Source organism: Pteropus medius, unplaced genomic scaffold (genome assembly GCF_902729225.1).
Source record: "Pteropus medius unplaced genomic scaffold, Ma_sr-lr_union100, whole genome shotgun sequence".
Classification (NCBI taxonomy): Eukaryota; Metazoa; Chordata; class Mammalia; order Chiroptera; family Pteropodidae; genus Pteropus; species Pteropus medius.
In genome coordinates, this window is record NW_024356249.1 from 10432184 (window position 1) to 10458527 (window position 26344).

The 26344-nt window shown below is 39.4% G+C and overlaps 1 protein-coding gene across 1 annotated transcript; it reads left to right on the top strand.

The window, feature by feature from the left end:
• RBM28 (RNA binding motif protein 28) lies at positions 1-26344 on the top strand. Its single transcript, XM_039860564.1, has 19 exons — positions 1-238; positions 3948-4097; positions 4388-4482; positions 4883-4958; positions 5389-5481; positions 6243-6314; positions 7134-7332; positions 7480-7622; positions 9004-9076; positions 11684-11793; positions 14357-14430; positions 15240-15375; positions 16370-16434; positions 18199-18357; positions 20142-20291; positions 20614-20688; positions 22987-23243; positions 23804-23903; positions 25791-26344. Exons 1-19 carry the CDS (start codon positions 121-123, stop codon positions 25923-25925), a joined length of 2280 nt encoding a protein of 759 aa, XP_039716498.1. The 5' UTR covers positions 1-120; the 3' UTR covers positions 25926-26344.

Consider the following 26344-nt stretch of genomic DNA (forward strand, 5'->3'; position numbering starts at 1 on the left):
GTAAAGAGCACTTCCGGAACCTCCCAGCAACTTGGCGTGCTCGGCTTGCTAAAGCCAGCTGCTTGACTCGCGTGCGCGGCCTGCTTCGCTCGCAGCCTTGCGCCTCCGTTTCCTGGCCTCATGGCTGGGTTGACCCTGTTTGTGGGCCGCCTCCCTCCTTCGGCCCGCAGTGAGCAGCTGGAGGAGTTGTTCAGTCAGGTGGGACCGGTGAAGCAGTGCTTCGTGGTGACTGAGAAAGGTAGGGGGCGTGACGGTCGAGGATAGGGCCGGGGTTCCTGGGTGAGGGACGGGGCCGAGGACACCCTTCTAAACTTCAGCGAGCCGTAATTCTTTACCGCCCCTAAGAGAAGGGTCTGGGAATTGAGTTTCTTCCAAACTGACTCTGCTCTAGATAAGTCCATAGGGGTCCGTTTCTGAAAGTCAAAGCAGTCCCTTAAGTTTATATAGCACTTTCTGTCTATTATGCACACTTATAGTCAAGGTCTTATTTGGTAACAGTGAAAATCGCTAACTCTTAATAAAACATAAATAAAGCGTATTGAGAATCACCTGATTGCCAGGTACGGTGCTGAGTTCCACACGTGTAATCTCATTTAATTTTCTCAGCAATCTTTTTGGATGGAGAATCTTAACCCCATTTCACAGATGAGGAATCTGGGGCTTAGGGAAATTCCATAACTGTCGCATAGGTTTGTACAGCTAGTAAGTAGTGTACCCAGAATTTGATCACCAGACCCAGAGCTCTTAACCACCGTGTTATTCATTTACTCAGTTATTTATTCGATAAATATTTATTGAGTGCCAGGCACTGTTGTAGGTCCTGGGGGTACAGCAGTGCATATAATCAAATAAAAAACCTTGCAGTCATTTATGTCTTCAAGATGGGGAAGACAGGCGAACAAGCAAAATATATAGTGATGATGGTGGTAAATGCAAAGGGGACAAATAAGTCAGGGAAGGATAGGGAGTGTATGTGTGTGTGTGTGTGTGTGTGTGTTGGGGAGGAGGAGGGGTGTAGAGGTGTCAGTTGCAGATAGAGTAGCCAGAGAAGGCCTGATGGAAGCGAGAGAGCGAACGTGTGTCTCTCTAGGCAGAGGAGAAACTTCAAGCTCAAGGTTACTGAAGAGCACTGTGCTTAGTACATTGGAGGAATAGCAAGGAGACCAGGGTGACTGAAGTGAAGTGAATGAAAGGAAGAGGATTGGGAGATGAGATGTAGGGTACCAGATTATGTAGGACCTTATAGGCGATTGCAAAGGAGTTTGACTTCTATTCTGAGATGGGAAACTATGGGTTTTTTGCAGGGAGCAGTAAGTATGATCCGGCTTACATTTTGAAAGATTCTCGCAGGCTGCCGTGTTGAGAATAGGCTATTAGAGAATAGGACAGAAACAGGGAGACCAGTTAGTATGCTCTTGGAATAATTCTGCTGAGCGATCATGATGTCAGAGCAGGATGGTAGCAGTGGAGGTGGTAAAAAGTGATTGGAATGCGAATATTTTTTGAAGGTAAGCCTGAGAGGATTGGCTGATGGATCAGACGTGGGGTATGAGAAAAAGAGGAGTCAAAGAGTCAAGTCTGACTCCAAGGTTTTTTTGGTTTGAGCTACTGGCACTATTTACCGACTTGTGGAATACTGCTGTATGCTTCACATTCTGTTTGATCTCATCACATCACTGTGAGGGAGGGTCGGCATATATTATAATGAGGATGGATTGTAAGGGTTTTAATTGTAGAAGCATTCCTTCCTCTTACCTAGCTTCAAGGGACACTTGAGATAGGCACCAGATGTTACCTAGCACATACATTTTATTCCCTTCTAAGTCATCAGGCTGTCTCTCTAGGCGGCTGCCTCTTTACCTTTCAGCAGAACAACTGGTGAGAAGCGGCATCTTGTGGGTCCCCCTTCCTCCCTCCTCATGGTGTCTGAGTGTGTGAGTAGGCAGGCTATCAGTGTGTTAACAATCACTCCATCCTTAGTTTATATTTTGTTAGTAACAAGTTAGGGTTAGGATTGTTGACATGGCTCTGGTTGCTATTTGAGCCATAGTACATCCCTGGTTCTTTGTCATTTTAAGTACAGATAGGGCTGAATGAGAGAATGAGAGTGCTATACAGCAGTGTTTCTTAAACTGCGGATCATTACCCATTAGTGGGTCTTGACTAGAATTTTTAAGTGAAATAGGAGTATATCCATATATGGTAAAGCATAAGTATTCATAAAACTTTTTTTTGGCTTTATATAAAAAATATATATGTGGACTGGGTTCTACTGTGAGTTACGTTTATTACTGTGTGTTGTCAAAAACAATTTGAGAAACATTACAGTGCCAGATGGTTGTGTTTCAGGGAATAACAGGCCATTGAATGGGAATTCATCTTTGGGTCCTCAGAATGTAAGCTATGTATAACCTTACTTTCTACCTTGTATACGTGGTCTAAATCTTTAAAGAAAGCTTATTCCCTTATTAAGAAACTATGCTTTTCTATCCAGACAGCCTAGATGTATTGGAAAGAGTACTGCACCTAGTGGGATGGGAGGGAGGGGTTGGGGGATGAAGTCTTACTCAGTGTGGGTGACTTGGGCATGCCACTTAACCTTTAAGATGGGAATAATTTCACAGGATTGTTGTGAAGATTCAAATAAATATGTCAGTGCTTTGTGCAGACATAAAAAATGCATGGCATTTATTGTGGGTATATGCTTTTATTTCAATGCCAAACTCCTTCATGTTTTAGCTGCTTTATTTTTGGTTGTACTGATCAGGAAGGGCCTGAATTTTCTTGGTCTTATTTTCTGAAAGGTAAGTGGGCAGGCTTTTGTGAGAAAGAGTTCCAAGAGAAAAGAAACTGATTTCCAGATCACAGTATGCTCTCCTAGTGCCGGGTGTCAACTTTAACCTGTTTAGGTGAATCAGTGTCCTGTGTTTGAGGGCTTGGACCCTGAATCAGGTTCAAGTGTAGATGAAAAAGAAGCAGAGCATGTGAGCTATTTCTTCTTTGGGTAGTAGGCAGACTACTTGGTCTTTTTCCATTTTGATGCAGAAAATTACTTAAAATTTTACTACAGAGAAATGTTAAACCAAAAAAAAGCATACCAGGAAGAGCAAAGGAAGTTTACAGTTTTTTATTTTACAACTGTTCATCTGCTTGGTCCTAATAGTCTTCTCCTAATAGTCAGGACACTGACTCCTGTCCTAATAGTCTTGGTCCTAATAGTCATTATATTGGTGGAATCCCATTGGAAAGAGGATGGGGCTGGTAATGAGAAATTAATTCAGCTCCTAACACCTTGGGGAACATTAACCAAGTTTATTTGCTTTCCTTCATCCCAAATTATTCATTTGGAGAGAAGGGATGATAATATTTGCTTTACTTACCTTGGTGTGTTCCGAAGATAAAGTGAGATAGGAGATTCACAGCTGCATTGGAAAGGTTTAATTTGTTATTGATCGCTAAGGCTTGGTAATAATGGTAATAGTATCTACAGGCTCCTGAAGCATTGTTTATTATTCGAGGTTCTTTTGGACCCCAGGCACCATTGCTGATCTCTTGTGAGGAGGAGCTGCATTATTACATGTAATTTTCAAAGCTACTATACTTTCCTACCATCTCTGGTGATGCTCCCTTCTATTTGATGCTGAGTTCTTCTTTGGGGAGTATAGTGGATATCATGGATCCTCTATAATTTTGAGATTATCAGGAAAGGAGGAAGAAGAGGAGCCAACAGTGAAGACACCAAATTAGAAGAGGAAGCCTAACACTATCTGAGCAAAGTGGAGAAGGGGCCACTGATGCCAACCTTGTTTCTCTCCCTCCTGAGGATTTTGGCAAATTGATTATAGGATGATCTGGTAGTATATCTCAGAGCTTAGTTTAGGGCTCTGAGAATTTACTGGCTTAGGGCTCTTGGCTTATGGTTATCTCTCCACCCTCTTATTGTTTAGGGAGTAAGGCATGTCGAGGCTTTGGTTATGTCACTTTTTCTATGCTGGAAGATGTTCAAAGGGCCCTCAAGGAGATTACCACCTTTGAAGGCTGCAAAATCAACGTGACCGTTGCCAAAAAAAAACTGAGGAAGACATCCAAGGAAAAGGGTGAGTTTTCTCCCAGGGCGAGGAGGAGGTGGAGTGGTGGGGTGGGGGCGAGGATGGGAGTACCACCTAAATTTAAAGCTTCTTGAATTTCCTTTTGATATCCAAAACCATCCAATGTATTTTGTTACTCATTTTAGCCTTTACTTCTAAGTCTGGAAAATCTGGTGGTCTTGGGTTTTGCCACACTGACTCCTGTGGTAGATGTTAGTAGCTTTTTTCTTGTTGTGTTCTGGGCCTGGAGGTGGGTGATTTTGGAGCAGAGACTTATTCCATCGCCTCTTGTTTTTTAGAAAATTTAGAGTCCCCAAAGAAGGAGCAGAAGCCTAAAAAAGCCAAAGTGGCAGATAAGAAAGCCAGATTAATTATTCGGAATCTGAGCTTTAAGGTAAGTGACAGAGAAAACTGAACACTGCCCATTCTGAAAGCTGTTGGTGATCATGGGTAGAACTCACCAGGATGGTAGATTGTACATGATGCCTCTGAGAATGAGCCTTAGCATTGCTGAATTCAGAAAATGAGCCTGTATAAACAGGAACTTATTAAGACAGTGAGAGAAGATGCCTTTTTGAGAAAGGGAGGGGAGGAGAAGCTCTAATCTCTGTCCTCTTGCCTTTTAGATACAAGGCAAGATGTCTTCTATTCAGATATGTTTGTTGTCCTAGTCTCAAAAGTAAAAAAGTAGTAAAAATGTTTAAGCTCTTCCTAATGAACCAATTTAATAATTGATGTTTCATATTTATTTATTATGATAATACCTCTATTTCTTTCTTTACTTTTGACTTCAGTGTTCAGAAGATGACTTGAAGACAGTATTTGCTCAGTACGGAGCAGTCCTTGAAGTAAACATCCCTAAGAAGCCAGGTACTAGCAAATCTTCATTTGGTGGGGATTAGATTAATATTATTTAACAGAATGGTCTTCTTCCAAATCACCCTTGAACTAAGCACCATTAGAAATAGAAATACAAGGTTTATGTCATACTCTTTATGTGCTCCATGATGTGATGTATATAAAGTATCAGGCATAGTGCTTAGGAAGTAATAAAAACTCATATAATAGTGTTTATTCCCCTAATGGTATTTTTAATGAGATCAAAACTAGTTTTAGAAGACAAGTTACAGTTTGAGAAAATGCATTGCTCTTCCCTATACTCAGCAGGACATAAGCTTTGGGTGAGGGGCTGGCTGGTTGGCAGCATTTGGGCCATCTCGCCAGCCTTGGTTGCTATAATTTCCTTCTTAGTGTTGGCTCCCACCTGCTGCTTCTAACGTCTTTGTACATTTGCACACAGATGGAAAGATGCGTGGTTTTGCTTTTGTTCAATTCAAAAACCTCCTAGAAGCAGGAAAAGCTCTCAAAAGCATGAACATGAAAGAGATAAAGGGTAAGTTTTCTATACCCATACTATTGACCCAGATATTTTTGGTGTTTGAGTAAATTAGCACAGTAACCCACATTCTACATTTTCAAAAGGTGTTTGTATTATTGAAAGTCTCAATGCTAATACAGAAGCTGTTTTGTTGAAACATTTCTAATACTTGTTCTTAGGTTAAACTGGAAAGAACCTATGTCATTATTCTCCTATTTATTTGGTAATGAGTGTTCTTTTAAATCCCTAATGAAATAACATCCCTGTAATAAACATGGTTGCCGTTTAGGAGATGTGGGATTTGCAGTTTTTTTCCCTCTTGGTTATGAGCGCTATTCAGCATCCATGGGCTATTAAGCTGACAATGAGGCTACTCCGGGTATGGATTTACCAGGTACTGAAGAAGGGATTGACTTAGAGACTTGCTAACTTCTGAGTATGGTGCAAATTATTCCAGAATGCCTGTTTTGCCTCTTGCTAGTCGACTGGAAACTTTTGGTCTAATTAGAAGCACTGTTTTAATTGTTTTTTAAAACTATCCCAGGTGTAGTGGCTGTGTAGAAAGGCAAAATTTTTGTTAATTGATAAAAAGAAAAGTTTAAGGGTTAAAAAGAATAGACGGCTACTGGGAGATTTATTTTATAACCAGTATTCTCTGAATTGGCAGTTTGTCTCCTTTTGTTCCTTACTGTCTTCGATGAATAAAAAGTCATTTACAAGAGATAGAAACGTCTAAAGGAAGAAGGCCTTTCTGATGTTGCTCTTCTGTCTGACAGGGCGGACAGTGGCTGTGGATTGGGCTGTGGCAAAGGATAAATATAAAAATACACCCTCTGCCTCTGCCCCAGGTAAGATGTGGTGGTGCAGGGTAGGAGGGGTTGTATGTCCTGGGGTGAGTGCAGAAACAGTTCTACAATAAAAGTATGAGGGAACCTGCTTCTCAGTGAGAATATTGGGCTGGAGATACCAAAAGCACAAGAGTACCCAAAAGAACAAGAATGAGTAAGAAAAACTCTGAATTCCCGCTGGCTGAGAAACCCAGAGCTGTTTGTCATTTCATACTGTACCATCTGGTGATCTGGTCCCAAAGCACAGGATTTTTTGAGTCTAGGCCCATGCTTGGGTGTGGATGTGATTGAGGAGTGGGACTGAGTTCATTGCTCCCGCTACCTGATGTCCTTCCCCAGCTTTTTATAATGACGAATGATGGAACATTAAGAATAGGGAAACGTAAAAGTTGAGTTTTATTTAGAAAACAATTGGTTTTTAGGCAGCCAGGAGCCCAGAGAACAGAACTCACCAAGATTAAATTCCTGGCTGGGCTCCAGACTGAGCATTGTGCTGGCTGTGGTGCATGATGGTAGGCTACTTGTAGAGGCTCAGTTGCTACTTCTCATTCTGAGCCAGATTCAGTTTCAGGCTTCTGATGAATGGGAAAGACTCCAAGGGAATCTCAGGGATAAGGGGCTTTTGTTATTGTTTGTTTTTTTGTTTGTTTATTTTTATTCCTTATACTTTCTCCTATTATATATATATATAGTAAGAAAATATGTGAGATTCTGTAAAACCAAATGAACTAGGAACTTGAGGGTATTAGTTATTTTTGTTAAAATAACCTTGTTTTAGGTACTGGATTAATTCCTAACTTTCTTTACCTCCCTGTATAGGTGTGGAGAAGAGGCCTGAACCTAAACATCAGAAATTAGGTAAAGAGAATGGCAGGAAAGAAGAGAATATGGGAGAGGAAGACGACGGTGATGATGATGATGATCTGGAAGAGGAAGAGGAGGATGGTGATGATGGTGATGAAGAGGAGGAGGAGAGTAAAGAATCAAAGGTGACCAGGCCTGTGCACATTCAGAAGAGGTAAGCAGTTCAGGTTGTTCTGAGACAACAGAAGAAGATTCAGGCTTGTCTCTGAGGGGGAGAATGTTGACTCTCCCGCCCCCGTCATTGATGACTGACATGCATAATGAAGTTGGAGGTCCTTAGTTCTGAACTGTGCCATTGCAGAGCAATCAAGAGGGCAGCACCTGCTGAAAGCAGTGAAGAGGATCTTTCCGATGAGGACAGCGACACAGAGGGAAGAGATAGTGTTGACAGTGGAGAGGAACTGGCTCAGAGTGATACTGACACTGAAGGGCAAGACGACGAAGGTTGGCCTGGGATCTTCAAATTTCAATTAATTACTGAGAAATTCAACGCAGACCTCTTTAAATAGAACCCTAATGTGTTCTGTCAAATTTATGTTTTAAATGTTGAAGACGAAAACTTTATATTTCTTCTAAAGGTTTTTTGGTTTTGTTTTTTAAATGAGTTTGGAGTGGTGTTTGAGGGTTAAGATTCATAGGAGATTTAAACCCTATCTTAATGCTGAAGCGCTGTCTCTTGATTATCCAACTTGAATGACTAACTGGATAAACAGGATATTAAATCTAACACCAAGGTGGATTTTAAACAATCTTTTGAGTTGAGATAGGGATAAAGGAGTTCTTGGGGGCATTTTGTAAAACTAATCAAACCCTGTTGCTTATCAAGAATGTTGGGGTAAACTCAGTGCTTTCATTGAGGGAGGCAGGTCATTACAGAATGAGGAATGGCCAGTAACTGGTCCTTTAGTTTGTCAAGGTGGAAGTTTTTATGTACTTATCAGGTCACTCCCTTCTGCTTCCTTTTCTGTAAGTCTGTCATGTTGGTTTCACCGTATAAGAAATCTGAGGAAGTAAACTTTTTCCATGAGAGAATGGTAGGCACCTTAGAATCAAAAGCTTTTATACTGAAGGGACTTTAAGACCTTGCATTCTATAGCCAGATTGAGCTGTTTCTTACTAATTTTTTCTTGAAAAAATCACAGGACTAGTACATAATAATGAGAGAACATTAATAAGAAATATAGTACAGAAGAGTATAATATAGAAAGTGAAAATTCCTCACCAATCCCCCAATGATACCCCAAAGTAACCACTGTTGTTTCTTTTGTATCCTTCCAGAAAGCTTCTGTGTATATATAAGCATATGTCTATTAAAAACAGTGAGTCTTCCTTATACCCAGATCATCAGCCACTTAGCGCCCCTCCCCAGAAACAACTAGTGTTGTATGTCTCTGGTGTATCTAAAGATAGTTAATACCTTTATAAGTAAAAACACTCACATACAATGTAGTGTATTTTTGTGTGTGTGAATGTATGTGTATTTCTTTCTTAAATGTTTTACATGTTTTGTTTTCAAAAAGTACACTGTCAAAATGGTATATGGGAATCTCTGTTTTCCTATACCCTTACCACATTAAATTTCATTTATCTTTGTTTTTTCCCATTTTGTTGGTGAAAAATAGTATCTCATTTCTTATACTATGTTTTTCTTTAATTATGAATGAGTTTGAGCATCTTTTTATATTTATTTGCATATCTTTTGTTCATTTTTAATTGGATTTTTCCTTATTGATCTGTGCAAGGTCTTGATATATTTAAAAGTTAGCCCTTTGTTATATGGCTTGTACTAGTATTTTTCAGTTTGTTGTTTTTCTTTTTACTTTAGATGAACAAATCTCAAAGAAAAAGAAGAGGAAATTACCCTCTGATGTGAATGAAGGGAAAACTGTTTTTATCAGGTATGCCTTTTTACCTTGAGAACTGCTCTATTTGTGTTGTCTTTATTGGTTTCTCTTCCCTTCTTTTTCGGCCCTAGGAACATACCAAACAATGAAAAATGTAGGCGAATCAGAACTATACACAGAGGATAAATAACAGGGTTTCCATATCTTGTTATCATTTAGATTTCATTCTTTATAATTGGGGTGGCATCGTTTGGAACAAATCAGATCTTTAACTATTAGAAACATTTTCCTTTCTGGCTTTTGTTTTAAGGAGAGTGCTGAGGAGGGGTGACATCTCTTGTCCCAAACAGTTTCTCTCTTCATGTCTAACTTATTGTCTAAAGCAGTGTCTAGAATAAAGTGAGACATCCTGTTTGTTTCTAGGAAAACTGAGAGAGGGAGATGGGTGGAAATAGATTTTATTTCACGTTGCCATTGCTATTTTTGTCTTACTAACTGCAATAGATTGGCATTTTCAGAAGGTCAAGATATCTTCAGCACCCCTCAAACATGTCTTCTTGTCTTTTCTTAAGTAGCAATGTGTAGGGCCATTTGAGTCTTTAAAATGTGTATTTTATCCTCATGTACAATCTTCTTAAGATTGTTTTTATTATACAAGTAATTTATGTTTAGGAAATAAATGTTCAAAAACATACACAAAAAAATTAACCTTTATCACTACTCAGAGAATACCTATACATACCATACATATACCCACATCATAAATATTTACCAAGATCAGTTTAGCATATACACGCTGTGCTGTAACCCACTTTCTTCCTTTATAGCATGTCCCTCTATAATTTTTTTTTACTGTGTTATATGGAATTGCCATATAAATAATTTTGTATTCATAGAGAATTCTAATAGGAAGGAAGAAATGTCACACTTAGAAGCCCATAATAATATCAAGGATGCGATTCCTTATACGTCTTTTAAATTAATAAAGAACTTAGGAAGGTAAAGAGATAGAAGAAACAAAACTATGTACATGATGAGGCAAATTAGAAGAAATAATGTAACTAAGATGTGTCTTATTACAGAAATTTTTTTTTTTTAATCTCAGTTACTCCATAAGATAGAATCATTTATGGAGTTATTAACTGAGTACAAGAGAAGTATAATTATAGATACTTATTTGGGACTGTTTTTCTTTCCTCCAGAAGGCTGTGCATATTGGGGAAATGAATCTTTTTTTTTTTTTTTAAGTGTGAAGTTATTTTTATTTTTATTTATTTTTTAAAATTTATTATTTTTTTCTATGGTGACATTGGTTAATGAAATCAGATAAATTTCAGGTGTGTACAATTTAACAGTAAGGCACATATATATTGCATTGTTTGTTCACCTCCCATAGTTAGATTTCTTTCTGTCACCACATATTTGACCCGTTTTACCCCATCTACCTCCCTCTTCTCCCCTTCCCCCTACCTCCTGGTAACCACTAGTCTATTGTCCATGTGTCTCTGTTTGTCCTGTTTGTTTGTTGCTTTTAGGTTTATATTCCACATATAAGTGATATGTGGTTTTCAACTTTTTCTGTCCGGTTTATTTCACTTAACATGATTATCTCGAGGTCCATCCATGTTGTTGCAAATGGAGAAATAAGGAATCTTTACACTGTTGAAATTTAGTAGAACAAAATCTTTTTCCAACATTTTTAAATCTCATCAAGAGAAATAAGTAGGTTTCTGTTTTTGTACTTAGCCTCTAAACTTTAGCATGTTTGTTTTTGAATTATTATTTTAAAAGATTTTCTGACTTTTGTAACATTTTAACCGAAACCTGGATTTCAAAGAGGAAACACAAAGGAGAAAATGGTTAATGGAGAGGGAGTGAGGAAGGGAGAGGGAGAGGGAGAGAAAGGTAGATTGATTTGACTTTTCTCATCAGCCTGCTGTCTTTTGTTTGTAGTAAGAGAAACTAATTTTAGCTAATTTAAGTGAAAAAGCTGGTTTGTTGGATAAACATTAGGCTGGCTCACAAAATCAAAGTTGTCAAAGAGCAAACCTCAAGAAGGGTGTGAAAGTGTGGGCAGTTCTAGGACCCCAGAACTGCAGGAGGCTGTGGGTGTTTTCTCTGAGGATACCCTACCATTTTTTTTAACTTCTTAAGGTATAACAAATTCAGTCAGGTGTTTTAACCTAAGTGTACATCTCAATGAAAATTTTCACATTTATATATGCACCACATATATATATATATAAATATATAAATAAAACATATATTTGTGTATGTATAGATGTACATATATATCCATGTAACCACCACCCAGATCAAGATAGGGAACATTTTCATCTCCCCAGAAGTTTCTCTTGGGTAGGGCATTGCTGTTTTGAAGTGAATCTACATCTACAACTTCTGGACTTTGTATATGTGTTCAAGTTTTAAATTCCTGAAAGAGAGACTTGTAAGGTCAGTCAGTTATGGCCGAGGGGCAGAGTCATATATCAGAGGCTTGGCCACTGGAGGCTACCCATATTGGTGCTATTTTTGAACAAGGGAGAGTGGTCATGAGCAAGGGAACCACTCCAGTTGGAGTCTGACTCACTCACCTTGTACAAGAACATGGGGTCTCACTTTTGTAATTGACCTTTCTTGTGAACTGCTTGTTTTCCGTAGAAACCTGTCCTTTGATTCAGAGGAAGAAGACCTTGGGGAGCTCCTCCAGCAATTTGGAGATCTTAAATATGTCCGCATTGTCTTGCATTCAGACACAGAGCATTCTAAAGGTATTTGCTGTCAGCTGGTCAGGCCCTAAAAGAACTGAGACCACTGCCATGGGCACTGACTAGGTTACATGAGGGCATAATACATGCCATTCTGAGGGGTTCATAGTCTATCAGCCCAGGTTTCTGTGATCCATAGAAGCACCAAGGTGCAAGGATGTTCATGGAGGTTTTTCCATGATGTCAAACTTAGCATCTTTCATGGTGCTGCCAGCCATAATTTTGTCTTAAGTTTTTTAAGCCCTTATTTACTTTAGGGTAGTGATTTCTATTTGTTCTTTGAATTTCAAATGTGACAGCATCTCATGGGTATTAATCATTCTACATTGCTTGAAATTACTGGGATCTTTTTCAGTTATGTTTTTTAGAGATGGAAGCAGACAGAAACTTTGTTGCAGTGGCAGCAGTCAGAAAACTGTAACAGAAGTGCTGCCTTAGATTTTTTTTTTTCTCCCTAAAGCTATTTCTTTTGAGTTTCAAGGGTTGACCCACTCCTCATTGTAGTATACTGCTGTTAGGTAAGCATCTTTTCAACCCATTCATAATCTTTGATTTCATCAACTGCAGTTGTTCTAAAGCAGTAAATTCTTAATTCATTCTGATTCGTGAGTCCTTTGAGATCTACCGAAAGCTATGAACCCTTTCCTCAGAAAAATACCACTTCTGAGAGTTTGTGGGCTATCCATGGACTAATAACCTCCATTCTAAACCTTTTTATTTTCCAAACTGATGAGACCTGATCATTTTTGGGTTTTACTCAGCTGAAAAAAAGATGTACATGAGACTATGATAGAAAGAAAACGGCACTGCTTCCTGGAGATTAGAGAGCTAATCCTAACTAAGCCATGGACCAGCCGCTTGATTTCTGGCAAATCGTTTAACCACTGTGGGCTTCAGTTTCTTATCTGTAAAATGAGTGGGTTCAACTAGAGTAATCACTTAAGGTGACTTAAGCTCCAATATTCAATTATGGTTCTTAGACCTTTTCCATTTCCAGTATGGTTTTCTAAAAATAGGCAGCTAGAATTACATACACTATTCCAAGTTTGGTAGAATATTGCTTTACTTTGATGATGTCTTTTGTCCCTTTTTGAATGCATGTTATATTGGGTTATTTTCAGAATGTAACCTACAGTTGACTTGCTTCATTCTCTTTCTTGGTCTGTTTAATTCTAGCTGAGACTTAATGATCTTAATAAGCATAGTTTTCATTATTTTTTCTTACTGCATGTCTTACCCTAGCTCATATTAAATTTTTCTGGCACTTTTTCTGCCTTCTCACTCACACAGCCTTGGCCTCCTCCTCCAATTTATCCCTATCACATGCCATTTCACTGCCTAGAATTGCTAAATACTATCTGCAGACTTTTATGGAAGTGTTAAGACTGAACCCAGTACTGACCCTGGAAATTCCAATGATAAAATTGTTCCCCATTTAGAGAGAAGTACCCATTTTCTTCATTTTGGATAAATAGGCTAATCTAACTATTAGAAATGTTTTCCCCCTGTATTACTTCTTTTTTGTTTTTTCATATTGACTATCTATTAATGCTGGACATTATGGTAGGTGCTAGGGATATAAGGACAGCCAAGAAATGTGGCCCTTATTCCTGAGGTATTCAGTCTTTTTGGGAAGACTCCACCTGACCAGTGCTATAATAGAGATGTGAGTGGAGGACCAGCAGGATGGGGTACTCAGCTCTGCCTGGAAGAGGCAGGAAAGACCTCACGAGATGGTGACCCTCTAGTTGGCCTGCCACATGTGTCCTTTCAGTTAGTCTGCTGCCATTCATTCTTATAGGGTACAGAAGATCAGTGCCATAGTAGCTCTAGGAAATACAGTGTCATTTTCATATATGAGGGAATATTTAAAGTTTAAAGGAATACTAACAAAATATTATGAGACTTGTATTTCTTTTTTTTTGGAGTTTACTGTAAGGTGAACTTTTTTCTTTGTTTATAAAGCTGCTGTTTATCAATAGCAGAAATTAGGATGGGTTGGTTGACCCTGTGTCTAATCAGTGAAAGGTGTGCCTGTGGAAATTCTGGAGCATGAGTTAAGAACTGGGCGCATGGCTTTCCGGTTTACTACTCTATTCATGTGATAGAGGCCTGGGCCTTTTACTCTAAGGGGTTGATCTACCATTATCTAATGCATCCCAAGTAACAGTGATGACAGTGAGATCTGTAATTAATTTCAGGGTTAAGTTGGTTGCTGTCTCATTTTTTTAAATCCTCTAATAGGCATGCAATAAGTTTTGCTGAATTAAATATTAGTTTGGAATTTCTCTAGCATTTCTTGTGAGTATTATTAAGGAGAGAAATGGTAAGACTAAAGTTCTAAGAAGCATTGAAAAAGATGAGGGAAATTTCATTGTATGAATAGTTGTGCTATCTTATCTGTCTTTGAACCTTCAGTGCCTGACACACTACCTGTCTCATTTAACGGAAGGATACTACTACCCCTTCCACTTTATGTCAGGCTGTTACCATTCGTAGTGTTGTCTTAGTGTGTTGGTGGAACTTGGGAGTTTAAGATCTCACTTAATTTTGTCTCTCTGTGCAGGATGTGCATTTGCTCAGTTCATGACTCAAGAAGCAGCTCAGAAATGCCTGGAAGCAGCTTCTCCAGAGACCGAGGTAAGAAAGACATTTCTTTTACTCTATAACTTAAGCGACAGTAGGGGCAGCATCTGGTGTTTATGCAAAGCTTTTTTATGATTACTATTGTTGTTATTATTATTGTCAACATAATAACAAAACTAACATTTATTGAGCGCTTAGTGTATGATAGGCACTGAGCTTTATAAGCATTACCTTATTTAATCCATATATTAGCCCTATAGAGATATATAAGGTAAGTACAATTATTATCTTTTTTAATAAGTGAGGAAACAGGTATAATAATGTATCTAATATTTATTGATCACTATCTATATGTGAGCCTCTATCGTAGGCTGATGACATGAAAGACTGGGTCAAGAAGCGATTAAAGTCATCTATGAAGCGGAGTAAATGTTTGAGAGAGAACATGTGTGGATGATGGAGAATTTTTCTGTGTATTCTATAACCAAGTGTAAATTGTTTTGAGATAGTTGTCTTGTATTGACATCGTTAAATTTTTTTGGAGTGGAGTTAACACTACCATTTCATTAGCTTTCTTGAGAATACTAAAAATTTTCCTGTTTACAGATCATTTCCCTCACTTTGGGCCTACTTTGGTCCTAATTAACTCCCGTAAAATAAATTATTTATTGCTGACTGCCCTAAGTACACAAATGGCCTTCTGCACAGCTATACTAAATACTTTTAGCTAGGCTGAAACATCTTGGGGCTGGCTTCCATAGCTTAATTGGGATCTGCTTTTTCCCATTCCTTGGTGTTCCTTGAAAGGTGCTTAGTTTTTACTTGTTACATATTTTAAGAGAGATGATTGCAATCTGTCACAGGGTGGTGGGCTTAAATTGGATGGCCGGCAGCTCAAGGTTGACTTGGCAGTGACCCGTGATGAGGCTGCAAAGCTCCGGACAAAGAAGGTGAAGAAGCCAACTGGAACCCGGAACCTCTATCTGGCCCGAGAAGGCTGTGAGTAGTGGAAGAGACACATGCACCAGGCCTCTGAGTAGCTGGCCCTGTGCTATGACGGTGACCTAGCGATGTAATGTTTGGGAGCCGTTTCACATTAAAAACCCAAATGTCCTCTTTAGCAGTGTTCTACTATTATTCCACTTTAGCAGATGTGTTTTTCTGTTAGGAAACCTTCACCCAATTTGTAGATTAACCAGTTCTTTACTGCCTGCTTGCCTTTAGACCTTTTCATCAGTGGATTATCAGGGCAAAGAGTGAAGAAAAACTTAAATTACCTTTGCTTCTTGTCATCATTTCTAATAGGTTTTTTGAAGGAGTGAAAATTATGACTAAAATTACTCTTTTGGATTATTCATGGATATAAAATGTGCACTGAGTACCTTTCCTTTAATGCCAGAAAGATAACCAGAAATTAGCCTTAAATTAAAAAAAAAAAAATCTCTTCCTCTAGGTTCTACAGTATTTGTCAGCCCACCTGCTGCACAGCTGTACAGCCTGGACTAGTCATGTTAGGCCTTTAGCCTTTGATACCAGGCTTCTCTCTATATGGTGATGTGACTATTTTCTGGACTGGCCTATTACACTGCTTAGTAATGGCCTCTAAGTACACGAAGAGCAGCGAAATCCTAAAGCCAGATTCCAGGTGTAGCATTTTTGTAATCCAAATGCCTAAAATGTACTGATTTTCAGAACTTCCTCTAGGTCTTTCCATATCTGACTTTGGACATGTACATAAAGCTTCTTTGAGGGGAAGGAAGGAGAAGAGAAACAAAATTACAAAGTGTTCAGAGCGTCAGTCCTTGAGAGCAGCTCTGAGCTGAGAACTTAGCCCTGTAGCCCATTTCTGGCCCTAAGCAAATGCCTCTGTATCCTGGCCAATGTAGTCCCCTGGGCCCTGTGCGAAGAGCTTGCATCATGCAAATCACATTCCTCCTGTTGCTCAGTGAAAATTCCCTTGCGGATGTCTTGGCCTTTTTCCCTCTTTCGGCAGTGATTCGTGCTGGGACGAAGGCTGCAGAGGGTGTGAGCGCTGCTGATATGGCCAAGAGAGAACGGGTGAGTAGGTTAGGCACCGCCCTTCAGGTTCTGCGTGACCTATTATAAATCAATAAGTAGTAGTTATTGAAGGCTAGAGGTGCTCATCAAAGAGCCAAGTACCGGTAACAGACCCTACCTATGCTCTTGTTAGAAAAGCATACAGGTGAAACAGCAAATAATCTAACATTATATATCATATTATATCTGCATTATAAGCCATTATAAGAACTGGGTCTTATTCTTTATTTTCCTAATGCTCAGCAGTAAATGTGTGCTGAATAGTGTGCCTGGAGATCATGCAGTAGACACTTGCAAGGTAGTGCTATGTATAATTATGTGTCAGTATAAATGCAGAATAAGAAGAAAGGAAGTTCAGAGTGGGCTGGGGTTAGGGGAGAAGAGAGATATTGGTCTTGGAAGGGATAGTCAAGATGTTCATTTTGTAGAGGAGGGTGATACCTCCAGATTATAAAATCATTTTAGGAAAGACTCTGTGTTATGGGAGTTTCCACTGCTAACTGATCCCGTTAAATTCCTTTGCTGCGTGGTAATGTTAGTTCCACTTTTGCCCATATAGCTTACTTTCAAAAAGCTAAGCCAGCCCAGGGTGGTAAAGATCCGTAACCATTAACAGAATTAGCTATGGAAACTGAAAGTGCAGAAGATGATGGACGGGAATGAGAATATAAGGACAGTAAGAGGCAGTGTCTCTTTTCTTGTACACAGTTTCTATCTAGACGAGCATTCTCTACCTTTTTTCATAGTGAGCATCAGGAAATCATGGTATTTGGGTGGCATCTATTCCCTTTTTTGATCATAGTGCAAATAGTACCACATTTAAGTTTCTTTCAGAATGAATTTTTCTAGCAAAAGCTCACTATGTTATGTGTTATAATTCACAGCAAGTACAGCTTTTCTGGGGAGAAAAATTAGACTATTGAACTTAGGCATGATAGCCTCTTCAAATATTCCTTTACTCTTCATTTCCAGAGTATCTGTTTATTTTGTGATTTGTTAGTACCTTTGTCAAACGAGCAGCAGGAAAGAGAAGACTTGATGAAAGAAAACATTTAATTTAAAATGTTTTTCTACTAACCTAATTTTAAACACAAGTCAGGAGAAGAATGTCATCTTTTCATTTTGGAGACAAGGCTGCCCTGGGACCAGCGTTTCGTGCAGCCTAGTACAGGCTGATTCTCTAGAAGAGAATTCTTTTCTGTGCTCATGGGCATTCCTTTGCCTCAAGGTGGCAGAGTAGAGACAAGACAACATTCTCCTAAGTATTTAAATAAATTCCTTTTCCTTTTGGAACGATGAGATAATTAGTTTGAGTTGGTGGGTAGAGCAAGACTGGGCATAGATGTTGATTACAGTATTATTTATCATTTGCTCTGGATCAAGGTTCGAGATCAAGAGTTTATGCATATTTCCTCATTTCAGCCTTGCATCACTGCTGAGAGATTGGTATTATATTTTGATCTCCAGTTCCACTTTGTAGGTAAAAAATTAAGGCTTAAAAAATTTCATATAACTTCTGCAGTTAGGGATGGATTTCTAATTCAGTCTGACTTTATCCATGACTGTACTACTTACCCACCATCTTGCCTCCTTGAACCTTTCTTTCCCTATGCTGGGCATTGGAAGGCTGCAGGATAGGTGGTTTCCTTCCTTTTTTCTATGTTCGTGGTTATTGGATGGGCTCCCATTTCTTTCCTGTTGGAAAACTATGAGCCTGCATTTTTAAAGGTGAGTAGTATTGTTAACAGTTTGTTGTTCTTTCAGTTTGAGTTACTGAAGCATCAGAAACTGAAGGACCAGAATATCTTTGTCTCTCGGACCAGGCTATGCCTGCACAATCTCCCCAAGGCTGTGGATGACACACAGCTCAGAAAGCTGCTGCTGAATGCCAGTAGAGGGGAAAAGCGGGTGCGCATCAAAGAGGTGAGAGTTGGCCCTGCCCTCTCAGAACTTCGGTACTCATCACAGGTCAGATCGAGCATTACTTTCGGGCTGTGGCGCTAGCAGACTGACAAATTTTCTTTTGGACATATCAGAAGACAAGGCCAAGTTTGGCAGTTTTCATGTTTTTTTCCCCCCTCTTCTAAGAACTGCCTTTCATGTCTGACAAAATTGCAGAAGAACGTGAGGAAGTCTCTGCCTTATGAATTACTTTAGCAAGCATTTATTGAGTGCCTGCTGTGTGCTCAGCATTACACCAGGTGCTGTAATACTAATTTTCTTGCAGAGACAATAATCTGTGTGTTTTACCCTTTCGGAGAGCATTTTACTACCATCTAGCCTCTTAGCCTATGATGAGGGTCCTCACTGCCATGTGGTGAGCACAGGGAGCCACATGGGTCTTCAGCAACTTTATTAGACAAACTAGATTCACACCAAGACTTGGTTAGACACTGTATGAGAACAGAAACCTCTCCTGTGCCCACACGGCACCCTTTGCATTACTTAGCACTTACTAAGTAAGCACACTGTCCTATAATTGTCATTTCTCTGACCAGACTGAGTTCTTTGGAGGTTCCCAGTACTTGACATAGTACATGGCACATAGAAATCTCTTGCTCAGTATTGACTGAAAAAATAACAGTCAGTATTATGAATCTACTTTGCTCTGTTTTCATCATCGTAAACTTTTCCTAATCCCTGAAAGCCTCACCAAAATGTGTGGTATTGGTATTTGGGGAATTACATGAGAGAATGTGAACATATCAACACATTTCTGACACTACTCTTGGTAAAACTATTCAAAGTGTTACTGGTATAGGGGTCAGTTGTGTAATTTCTCATATCAACATCCACAATACTTAATAAATGTCTGCACATTTAAAACCTGTCATCATTTAGAGAAATTTATGTGTTTTGCAATATTTGCATTACATTGAATTTTTTAATTCTTTCATATATGTTAGTGTCTCAACAGGCTTCTTGAGGATAGGAACCTCGTTTTATGCTTTTCTTGATTTCCCTATAGTACATGGCACAGTTCTAGGCACGGAGTAGATGCTGGATGTATACCAAATGCAGCATCCACTATCCCTAATACCTAGATCTCTCTGTTAGATAAGAATTACAGCTTCTAGGAGTAATGGCATTTGAACGATTATAGTTTTCCCCAGATTCTCATCCTTGGTGCCTTAGGATGCTTATTAAATCTCTGTTACATTTAGGGAAAAATCACATCAGAGAGGATCTGAGCTCCAGGCAAAGAACTGAAGCTTCTTCTTGTATATCTGAGACTGCATGTTGAGCAGGCTCCTCCCCATGCCTGAAATGTCTTATCTAAAGCCATCAGGCCTTCTTCCTTCTGTTCTTCAGTGATTTCCTTTCTGAGTGGTTTTTTTTTTTTTGGTAAGCAATCCATGGACAGCACTTCATCCTCAGTGATAATCTAATATACAGCCTAAAGTACTATGGACCTCTCAACTTTTATGTATTGTCAGCAATTAGCTATTATAATTTTTCTTTGGGAAGTTTATATGCATGCTTATTCCTAGATCTGTGTTGATGTCTGTAAACTCTTAGAAAGCAAGAAAATTAATTTGTTTTGTGCTCTCAGGTATATTCTAATAAGACAGACATTCTTAAGTGTTATTCTAGTACAACTCTTGTGATATAGATGAATAGTCTGTCCCAATAATCTGATTTCTTATTGAATCTGTTAAGGCTCCTCATCCTGTAATTACTGATTTTTTTTTGTGTTCTATTCATAGTGTAGGGTGATGCGAGACCTCAGAGGAGTTCACGGGAAAATTAAGGGTCAGTCCCTTGGCTACGCATTTGCAGAGTTCCAGGAGCATGAGCATGCCCTGAGAGCCCTGCGCCACATCAACAACAATCCAGACATCTTTGGGCCTCAGAAGGTGAGCCTCATTCTGTGGGGAGAGCTGTTCCCCTGAGGGCCATTTGTAGAAACCATTCCTCTTCTTCACGTCCAGTGCCCTGTGACATTTGAGTGATGAGAAAGAATAGCCAAGTCGATGGAGGCAATGAACAGTTATTCAAGTGATAAAATGATTGAAAGGAACTCTAAATTAGAAAGACTGCTTGCAGAACTAGCCCTTTACCTTTAAGTGAGCAGCCGCCTCTGACTTGCAAAAAAGAAGGCAATGGTGGGGGACAGCTCAGCCTATTGCACTCAGAGATTAAGAAATCTAATAAAGGACGTTGTCTCTCCTGACATAGAGACCAATAGTGGAGTTCTCTTTGGAAGATCGAAGGAAACTTAAAATAAAGGAACTGAGGATCCAGCGCAGCCAGGTACAGAACTGAAACGTTTTTTTCTGTGTGTTTTTTTATTAATTGTGGTTCAAAACACATAAAACTTACTATTTTTAAGTGCACAGTTCAGTTAAAACAATTTTTAAAGGCCATATTTAAACTCGTTCAGTTTGTGGTTTTGCCTCCTTGAAGTAGGTCTCTACCTCAATAGGCTCTTTGTTACCCTTTATTCTCGGTTCCCCAGAACTCTCCAGGCCACCCTCTCCTTTGCTGGCCTGTCTTGTGATAGTGCCACAGAAGGGAAAGAAAGGAGAGAGGAGAATCAGACTGGTATTGTTGCCCATCAGCAGTTCTTGTCCAGTGCTCGGTGGTGATACATGATCAAAATGAATGGCCAAGATTACAGTTCTGAATTACCTTTAGATTTCAGTGATTTCTTCCATAATTCTCTTTTCTTTTTAGGTGGCTCCAGCAGTGTGACGCCTGATAGATTTAGTACTGTTTTTAATTTAGTGTGCTATAGAGGAAAGAAGAGGGGCTTTGGAAACAGGAATACTTGTGTTCAGAATCAAACTGCTGCTTTCTGAGTTTCTTGACAAGTTTTTACCTTTCTCAGCTTCAGTTTGTAGTTTGTAAAATGGGATTAACAGTACCTGCCTCACATAGTCCATGAGGATTAAATGTAAATTGTCTCACATATGCCACGGTCAGCACACAGTCAGTACTCACTCTCTTCCTTGTCTTCCCCCAGGGCATACAGAACCAGATTATTCTTGATACCATAACTCTTATAACTCTCATCCCTATTATACCCTAATTGGCATGTATACCAAATATTGGCAGTCTTTGTGGTGGATATCATGAACATGACCAATAGAGCAGATTCAGTGGTTCATACAGTGGCCCTGGGTTGGAAAACCTGGGATCTGGTGATCGTTCAAGGGAACTTTGTTGTCCTAGGTATAGAATTATTTACTGCCTTAAACCATTGCTTCAGGAGGTAATTCTGAAGCTACAAATAAAATCAGATGGCTTTTTTTACCCACACTTAACGTCCATACTGCTCTCTCTCTGTAAAAGTGCCTCTTTGCCCTGAGTCCGTTTCCATATTCAGATCAAATGTACTCCTCAAGTAGCATTTTCCCACCCCTTTCAAAAGAGATAAGACCTCATTACTTGTACCTTCATTAACTTTCTTAAACTTTCCTTTAGTTTTTTACTTTGTTTTTATATGTGTCTCATATCTCCACTAAGCTGTGAGCCCTCCAAGGCAGACCGTATTCCACTTAGAAGCAGAGACACATAACAGGCATATAATAGATCTTTGTGTATCAATGTACCTATCAAGATTTTTAAGGTAAAAAAGACAGAATAACACTTATTAACAATTTCACATGAATCTTTTTTTCACTGCAGTGCAACATAAATCTGTACCATCTTTTATGCCTTCTTTCTCACAGGATCTTTTTCTTGTCTTCACTATTTATTCCTACTCTGATGAATGCTTTTCCTTTCTTTATGTAGATTTGAGTGTCTGACCTAGGTCATTTCTTTCTCTGAAAAAATTGAGTTAGCATTTCTTGCAAGCCATGTCTACTTGTAACAGATGTCTTTAGTTTTTGTTTATCTTAGAAAATCTTTACTTATTTATTTCGTTTTGAAGGATAATTGCACTGGATACAGAATTCTAGGTTGATGATTCCCTCCTCCCCAAACTTTAAATATTTCACTCTATTATTTTCTTGTTTACATGGTTTCTGAAGATAAATCCAATGTAATCTTATCTTTGTTTCTCTGTAGGTAAGGGATTCCCCGCCCAACCCTCTGACTTCTTTCAAGAATTTCTCTTGATATGATATGCCTAGGTGTAGATTATTTTGGTATTTATCTTGTTTGTTATTTGTTGAGCTCCTGGACCTATAGTTTAGTGCCTGTCATTAATTTTGGAAAATGCTCAGCCCTAATTACTTCATATATTTTTTCTGTTCCTTTCTTTCTCCTGGTATTCTTATTCCACTTTTGTTATGCCTTTAGTGATTGTCCCATGCTACTAGTCTTTTTTTTTTTCTCCTACTAGCTTTCTTGGGCATGCATGTACTTTCCCCCTGTTTTATGCGTATGGAAAGGGAAATGATTATTTTGTGCTCCCCACTCAGTAACCATCTGTTACTATGCCAGGACCTGTGAACTACGTGTATTCACTTTTCTGTAGTCTTTAACTTGGGGGGAAGAATTCCCCTTTTTTCACTAAGCTGACATAAAGCTTCTTTTCTGCTGAATGTTTCCAGCACATAAAGCGTATCCAGAAACCAGATAGCAGTCTCTTGTTTTATGCAGCAAAAAGTGATATCCAAGTCCACAACTGGTGAGCCCCAGCAAGAGCGACCAGAGCCTGGAAAAGCCCGACAGCGGAAAGCGGCTCAGAACCACACACAGGAGCAAAGCAAGGCCTCCCCAGAGCAGAAGGGGAAGGCGGGCTCTATCTCATGGACAGGATTCCAGACCAAGGCCGAAGTGGAACAGGTGGAGCTGCCTGATGGAAAGAAGAGAAGAAAGGTCCTGGCGCTGCCCTCACACCGAGGACCCAAAATTAGGTGAGATGCAGGATGGCGGCACAGAACAGTGGGTTTGTTTTCGCTTAGCTCTTTTCATATTTGTGGCTTTTGTTTGGATGAAAAGGATGCTTAGTGCTGTGCAGGTCCCACATTTTGAGGGTTAAAGCACAAGCAGAGATGTCATTCCTAAACCACGTGGAGGCCGGAACAGGACACAGGGGGCCTCGGTGGAGCCTTCTGAGGAGCTTCCTCCTGTCCAGATGGTTGTCTGTCAGTTGAGACCGGCTTCCTTGAGATTCCCCTGCAGTTTTTTGCGGGGCAGCTATGAACGCTATGAACAAAGGTCGACCTTTAAAAAAAATATTTGTTAAATGAAAGCTTTTGAGATTCTCTTGAGGTTTTTTAAGCCAGAACAGAAAACACACATAAAAATGTTGAGCCTTAAGACATTCTGTTGCAGTATCCCTTTTTAGAATAACTTATCACGGGCTTAGAAAACGCCAGTGTAAGAAAAAGCATTTTATCTTCCTGGCTGGGAGAACCTCAGGGATGCCAATTAGAGGAAGAACTCAGGGTGACACTTGACCATATTGTTTCAGGTTGCGGGACAAAGGCAAAGTGAAGTCTCTCCCTCCCAAAAAGCCAAAGCCCCAGATAAACCAGAGGAAGCAAGAGAAGCAGAAATTACCTTCCAAACAGGTGAGTCTGTAGGGCACGAGGCTTTGGTGTGACAGGCTCCGCTGGGCTAGCAGTTTTTTGTGCCTTGATTAGTTGAGCACAAAGAAAGGGCTTCTAGATTGCAGCTACATACAGGATTACATACAGGACTGCAGCTTTTTAGAGGATGTCGAGGTACACAGTAGTAAAAGTGGGGAGAATGGGAAAATGAAGCCCCAAATATTGGTTAATGTGCTTTAACAATGATCTTTTTTTTACGTATCCCCATACTCGCTCCCCTCTCCCAGGATATAATGCAAACTCCATTTCATATGTAAATATGCCCCATGTGGAAATGAGGTATATTGCTCAGAAAAATACCGCAAATGATCAGGCCTTACACACACACACACACACACACACACACACACAGCCATTATCATACCTAATGAAATTAATAAGCCCTTAATATTGTCTGATACATAGCCCATATTAAAATGTTCCAATTGCCTCCAAATTTTTTTTTATAGTTAGTATGAAACAGGATCCAAACAAAGTTCATGTTACTTTTGGTTTTTATATCTCAGGTCCTTTTTTCCCCCTATATTATAGAGTCTTTTTCATCAGCCCCTGTTAATCTGTTGGAGAAACGAGGTCATTTGCCTATTAGAATGTATTACATTTCGACTTTAGCTGCTTGCCTCCTCACGGTATCATTTAACTTGCCGGTACACTGTAGCTAGATCTAGAGGCTTGATTAGATTCAAGTTCAGTATTTTGGCAAATTATTTCATAAGCAATGCCATGTGCTTTCTGTTGCGTCACATCGTAAGGCACATAATGTCTGGTTGTCCCATATTTGGTGATGCTCAGGTTCATCAGTAGGTTTAGGGATTGTCTGCCTTCTCCCACCATTCGTAAAATCCCCCATCAACTTCTCACCTAATGGTTTAGCACCCATTGATGTTTGCTATCTAGATCCATTATTTTAATATGGGTTGCAGAGTGGTGATTTTTCTAATTTTATCAATCTTTTTGCACTCTTTTAGTACAATTCTAGAAAAAAGAATTTTTTCCCACTATTTAGTTACAGTGAAATATTTATATAGGAAAGGCAAAATAAATGCTTGGTCTTTTTTTTCTTTATTTGTTTCCAGAATAATGAGTAGGTACCCTGTCCACTTCCTATGGTGACCAGTAAGATTTTATAATATTATGAATTTCTGAGTTTTTATATACTCGATGTGTTTCCATCAAATTTAGTCATTGTTTTTGTACTGTCTTAGGCCAGCAGAAGCCCCTTCAGTTCGACTCTCGAGTCCTCCTAACATGACCCTGTCCTTGTTAGTGTCTTTGCTTTTTAGTTCAACCAGATGTCCTAGCTCATATGTTTCTGCCTGGGTCCTGGCATTAGCCATTTTTCTAAGGATCCTTGTTCTTTTCAGGAGAAAACAGTAATCCTGAGTTCTTGAACATTTGAGGGCAGGCTTTCTTTTCCCCTTCATTAGCAGCTTTCCATCGTGCTCAAGAAATCTGTGTGTCTGGGAAGTCTCCAGTCTATACCATACTATCTTACAAAGCTCTGTCTCTGAAGTCCTGTAAGCAGTGTTCTTGGTGAGGGAAAGGGCAAACGAGAACATTCAGACTCTGGCTGACGCATCTGCAGGGAGATTCAAGTGAGCATTTGGGAGTAGCCTCTGAAACACCTAAGCAGTGTTTTAGTGGGGCTTCCTCTCATGCATTCCTGGCCTGATTTCTTACCAACGGGTGATTCTGGGTTTTTCCTCTCTAAGAGCCATTCTCTGGAAGTCTCTTGTGGTGGACAAGTTCTCTATACCTACTTACTTTCTCTTTTGCAAGGCGTTAAGGTAAGGTGATATTTAATGCTTGAAATTGACTGTCTGATGTCTCTTTACCTTTCGTTTGTAGGTACCTAAGAAAAAAGCTAAGGGAAATAAGACAGAAATTCGCTTCAACCAGCTGGTTGAACAGTATAAGCAGAAATTATTGGGAACTTCTAAAGGAGCACCTCTTGCAAAGAGGAGCAAATGGTTTGACAGTTGATGATGCCAGCAGACTGGATAAGAAGCTGGATTATGCACTTCTTGGTAAAGCTCCCAGGCTCCTCCCCACCCTAGCCCCCCAATGTCATTTACCGAGGAGGAGACACCCCCTGAGTGCACTGCCACTTTGTTGGAGGGGCTCCCTGGGCTGTGCACATCTGAACTTTGATCCCTCCCTCGCATGTGGTTAGTTAACCACAAAGAGAAATACCAGAAAAACATCGTGATGCTTCTTGCATTGTCCGGATTATTGTGTGAAGTTGTGTCTGTAACTATTGCCCATTTTTACTTCTTTGTTTCTCAAAACAAGTGTAAAATGCATTCTTGAGTGATGAATTTTTAAGATGTATATTTTGTTGTGTCTTGTATAAGTAAGATATTTTGTGGCTTTTTGAATAACAAACTATCTCATTTCTAATA

Bases quoted from the DNA above. Each gene is read 5' to 3' on its own strand.
- RBM28 (XM_039860564.1), top strand. From the start codon at position 121: ATGGCTGGGTTGACCCTGTTTGTGGGCCGCCTCCCTCCTTCGGCCCGC. The intron at 4,483-4,882 runs GTAAGTGACAGA...TTTTGACTTCAG, and splicing joins TTCGGAATCTGAGCTTTAAG to TGTTCAGAAGATGACTTGAA. The intron at 14,431-15,239 runs GTAAGAAAGACA...AATCTGTCACAG, and splicing joins CAGCTTCTCCAGAGACCGAG to GGTGGTGGGCTTAAATTGGA.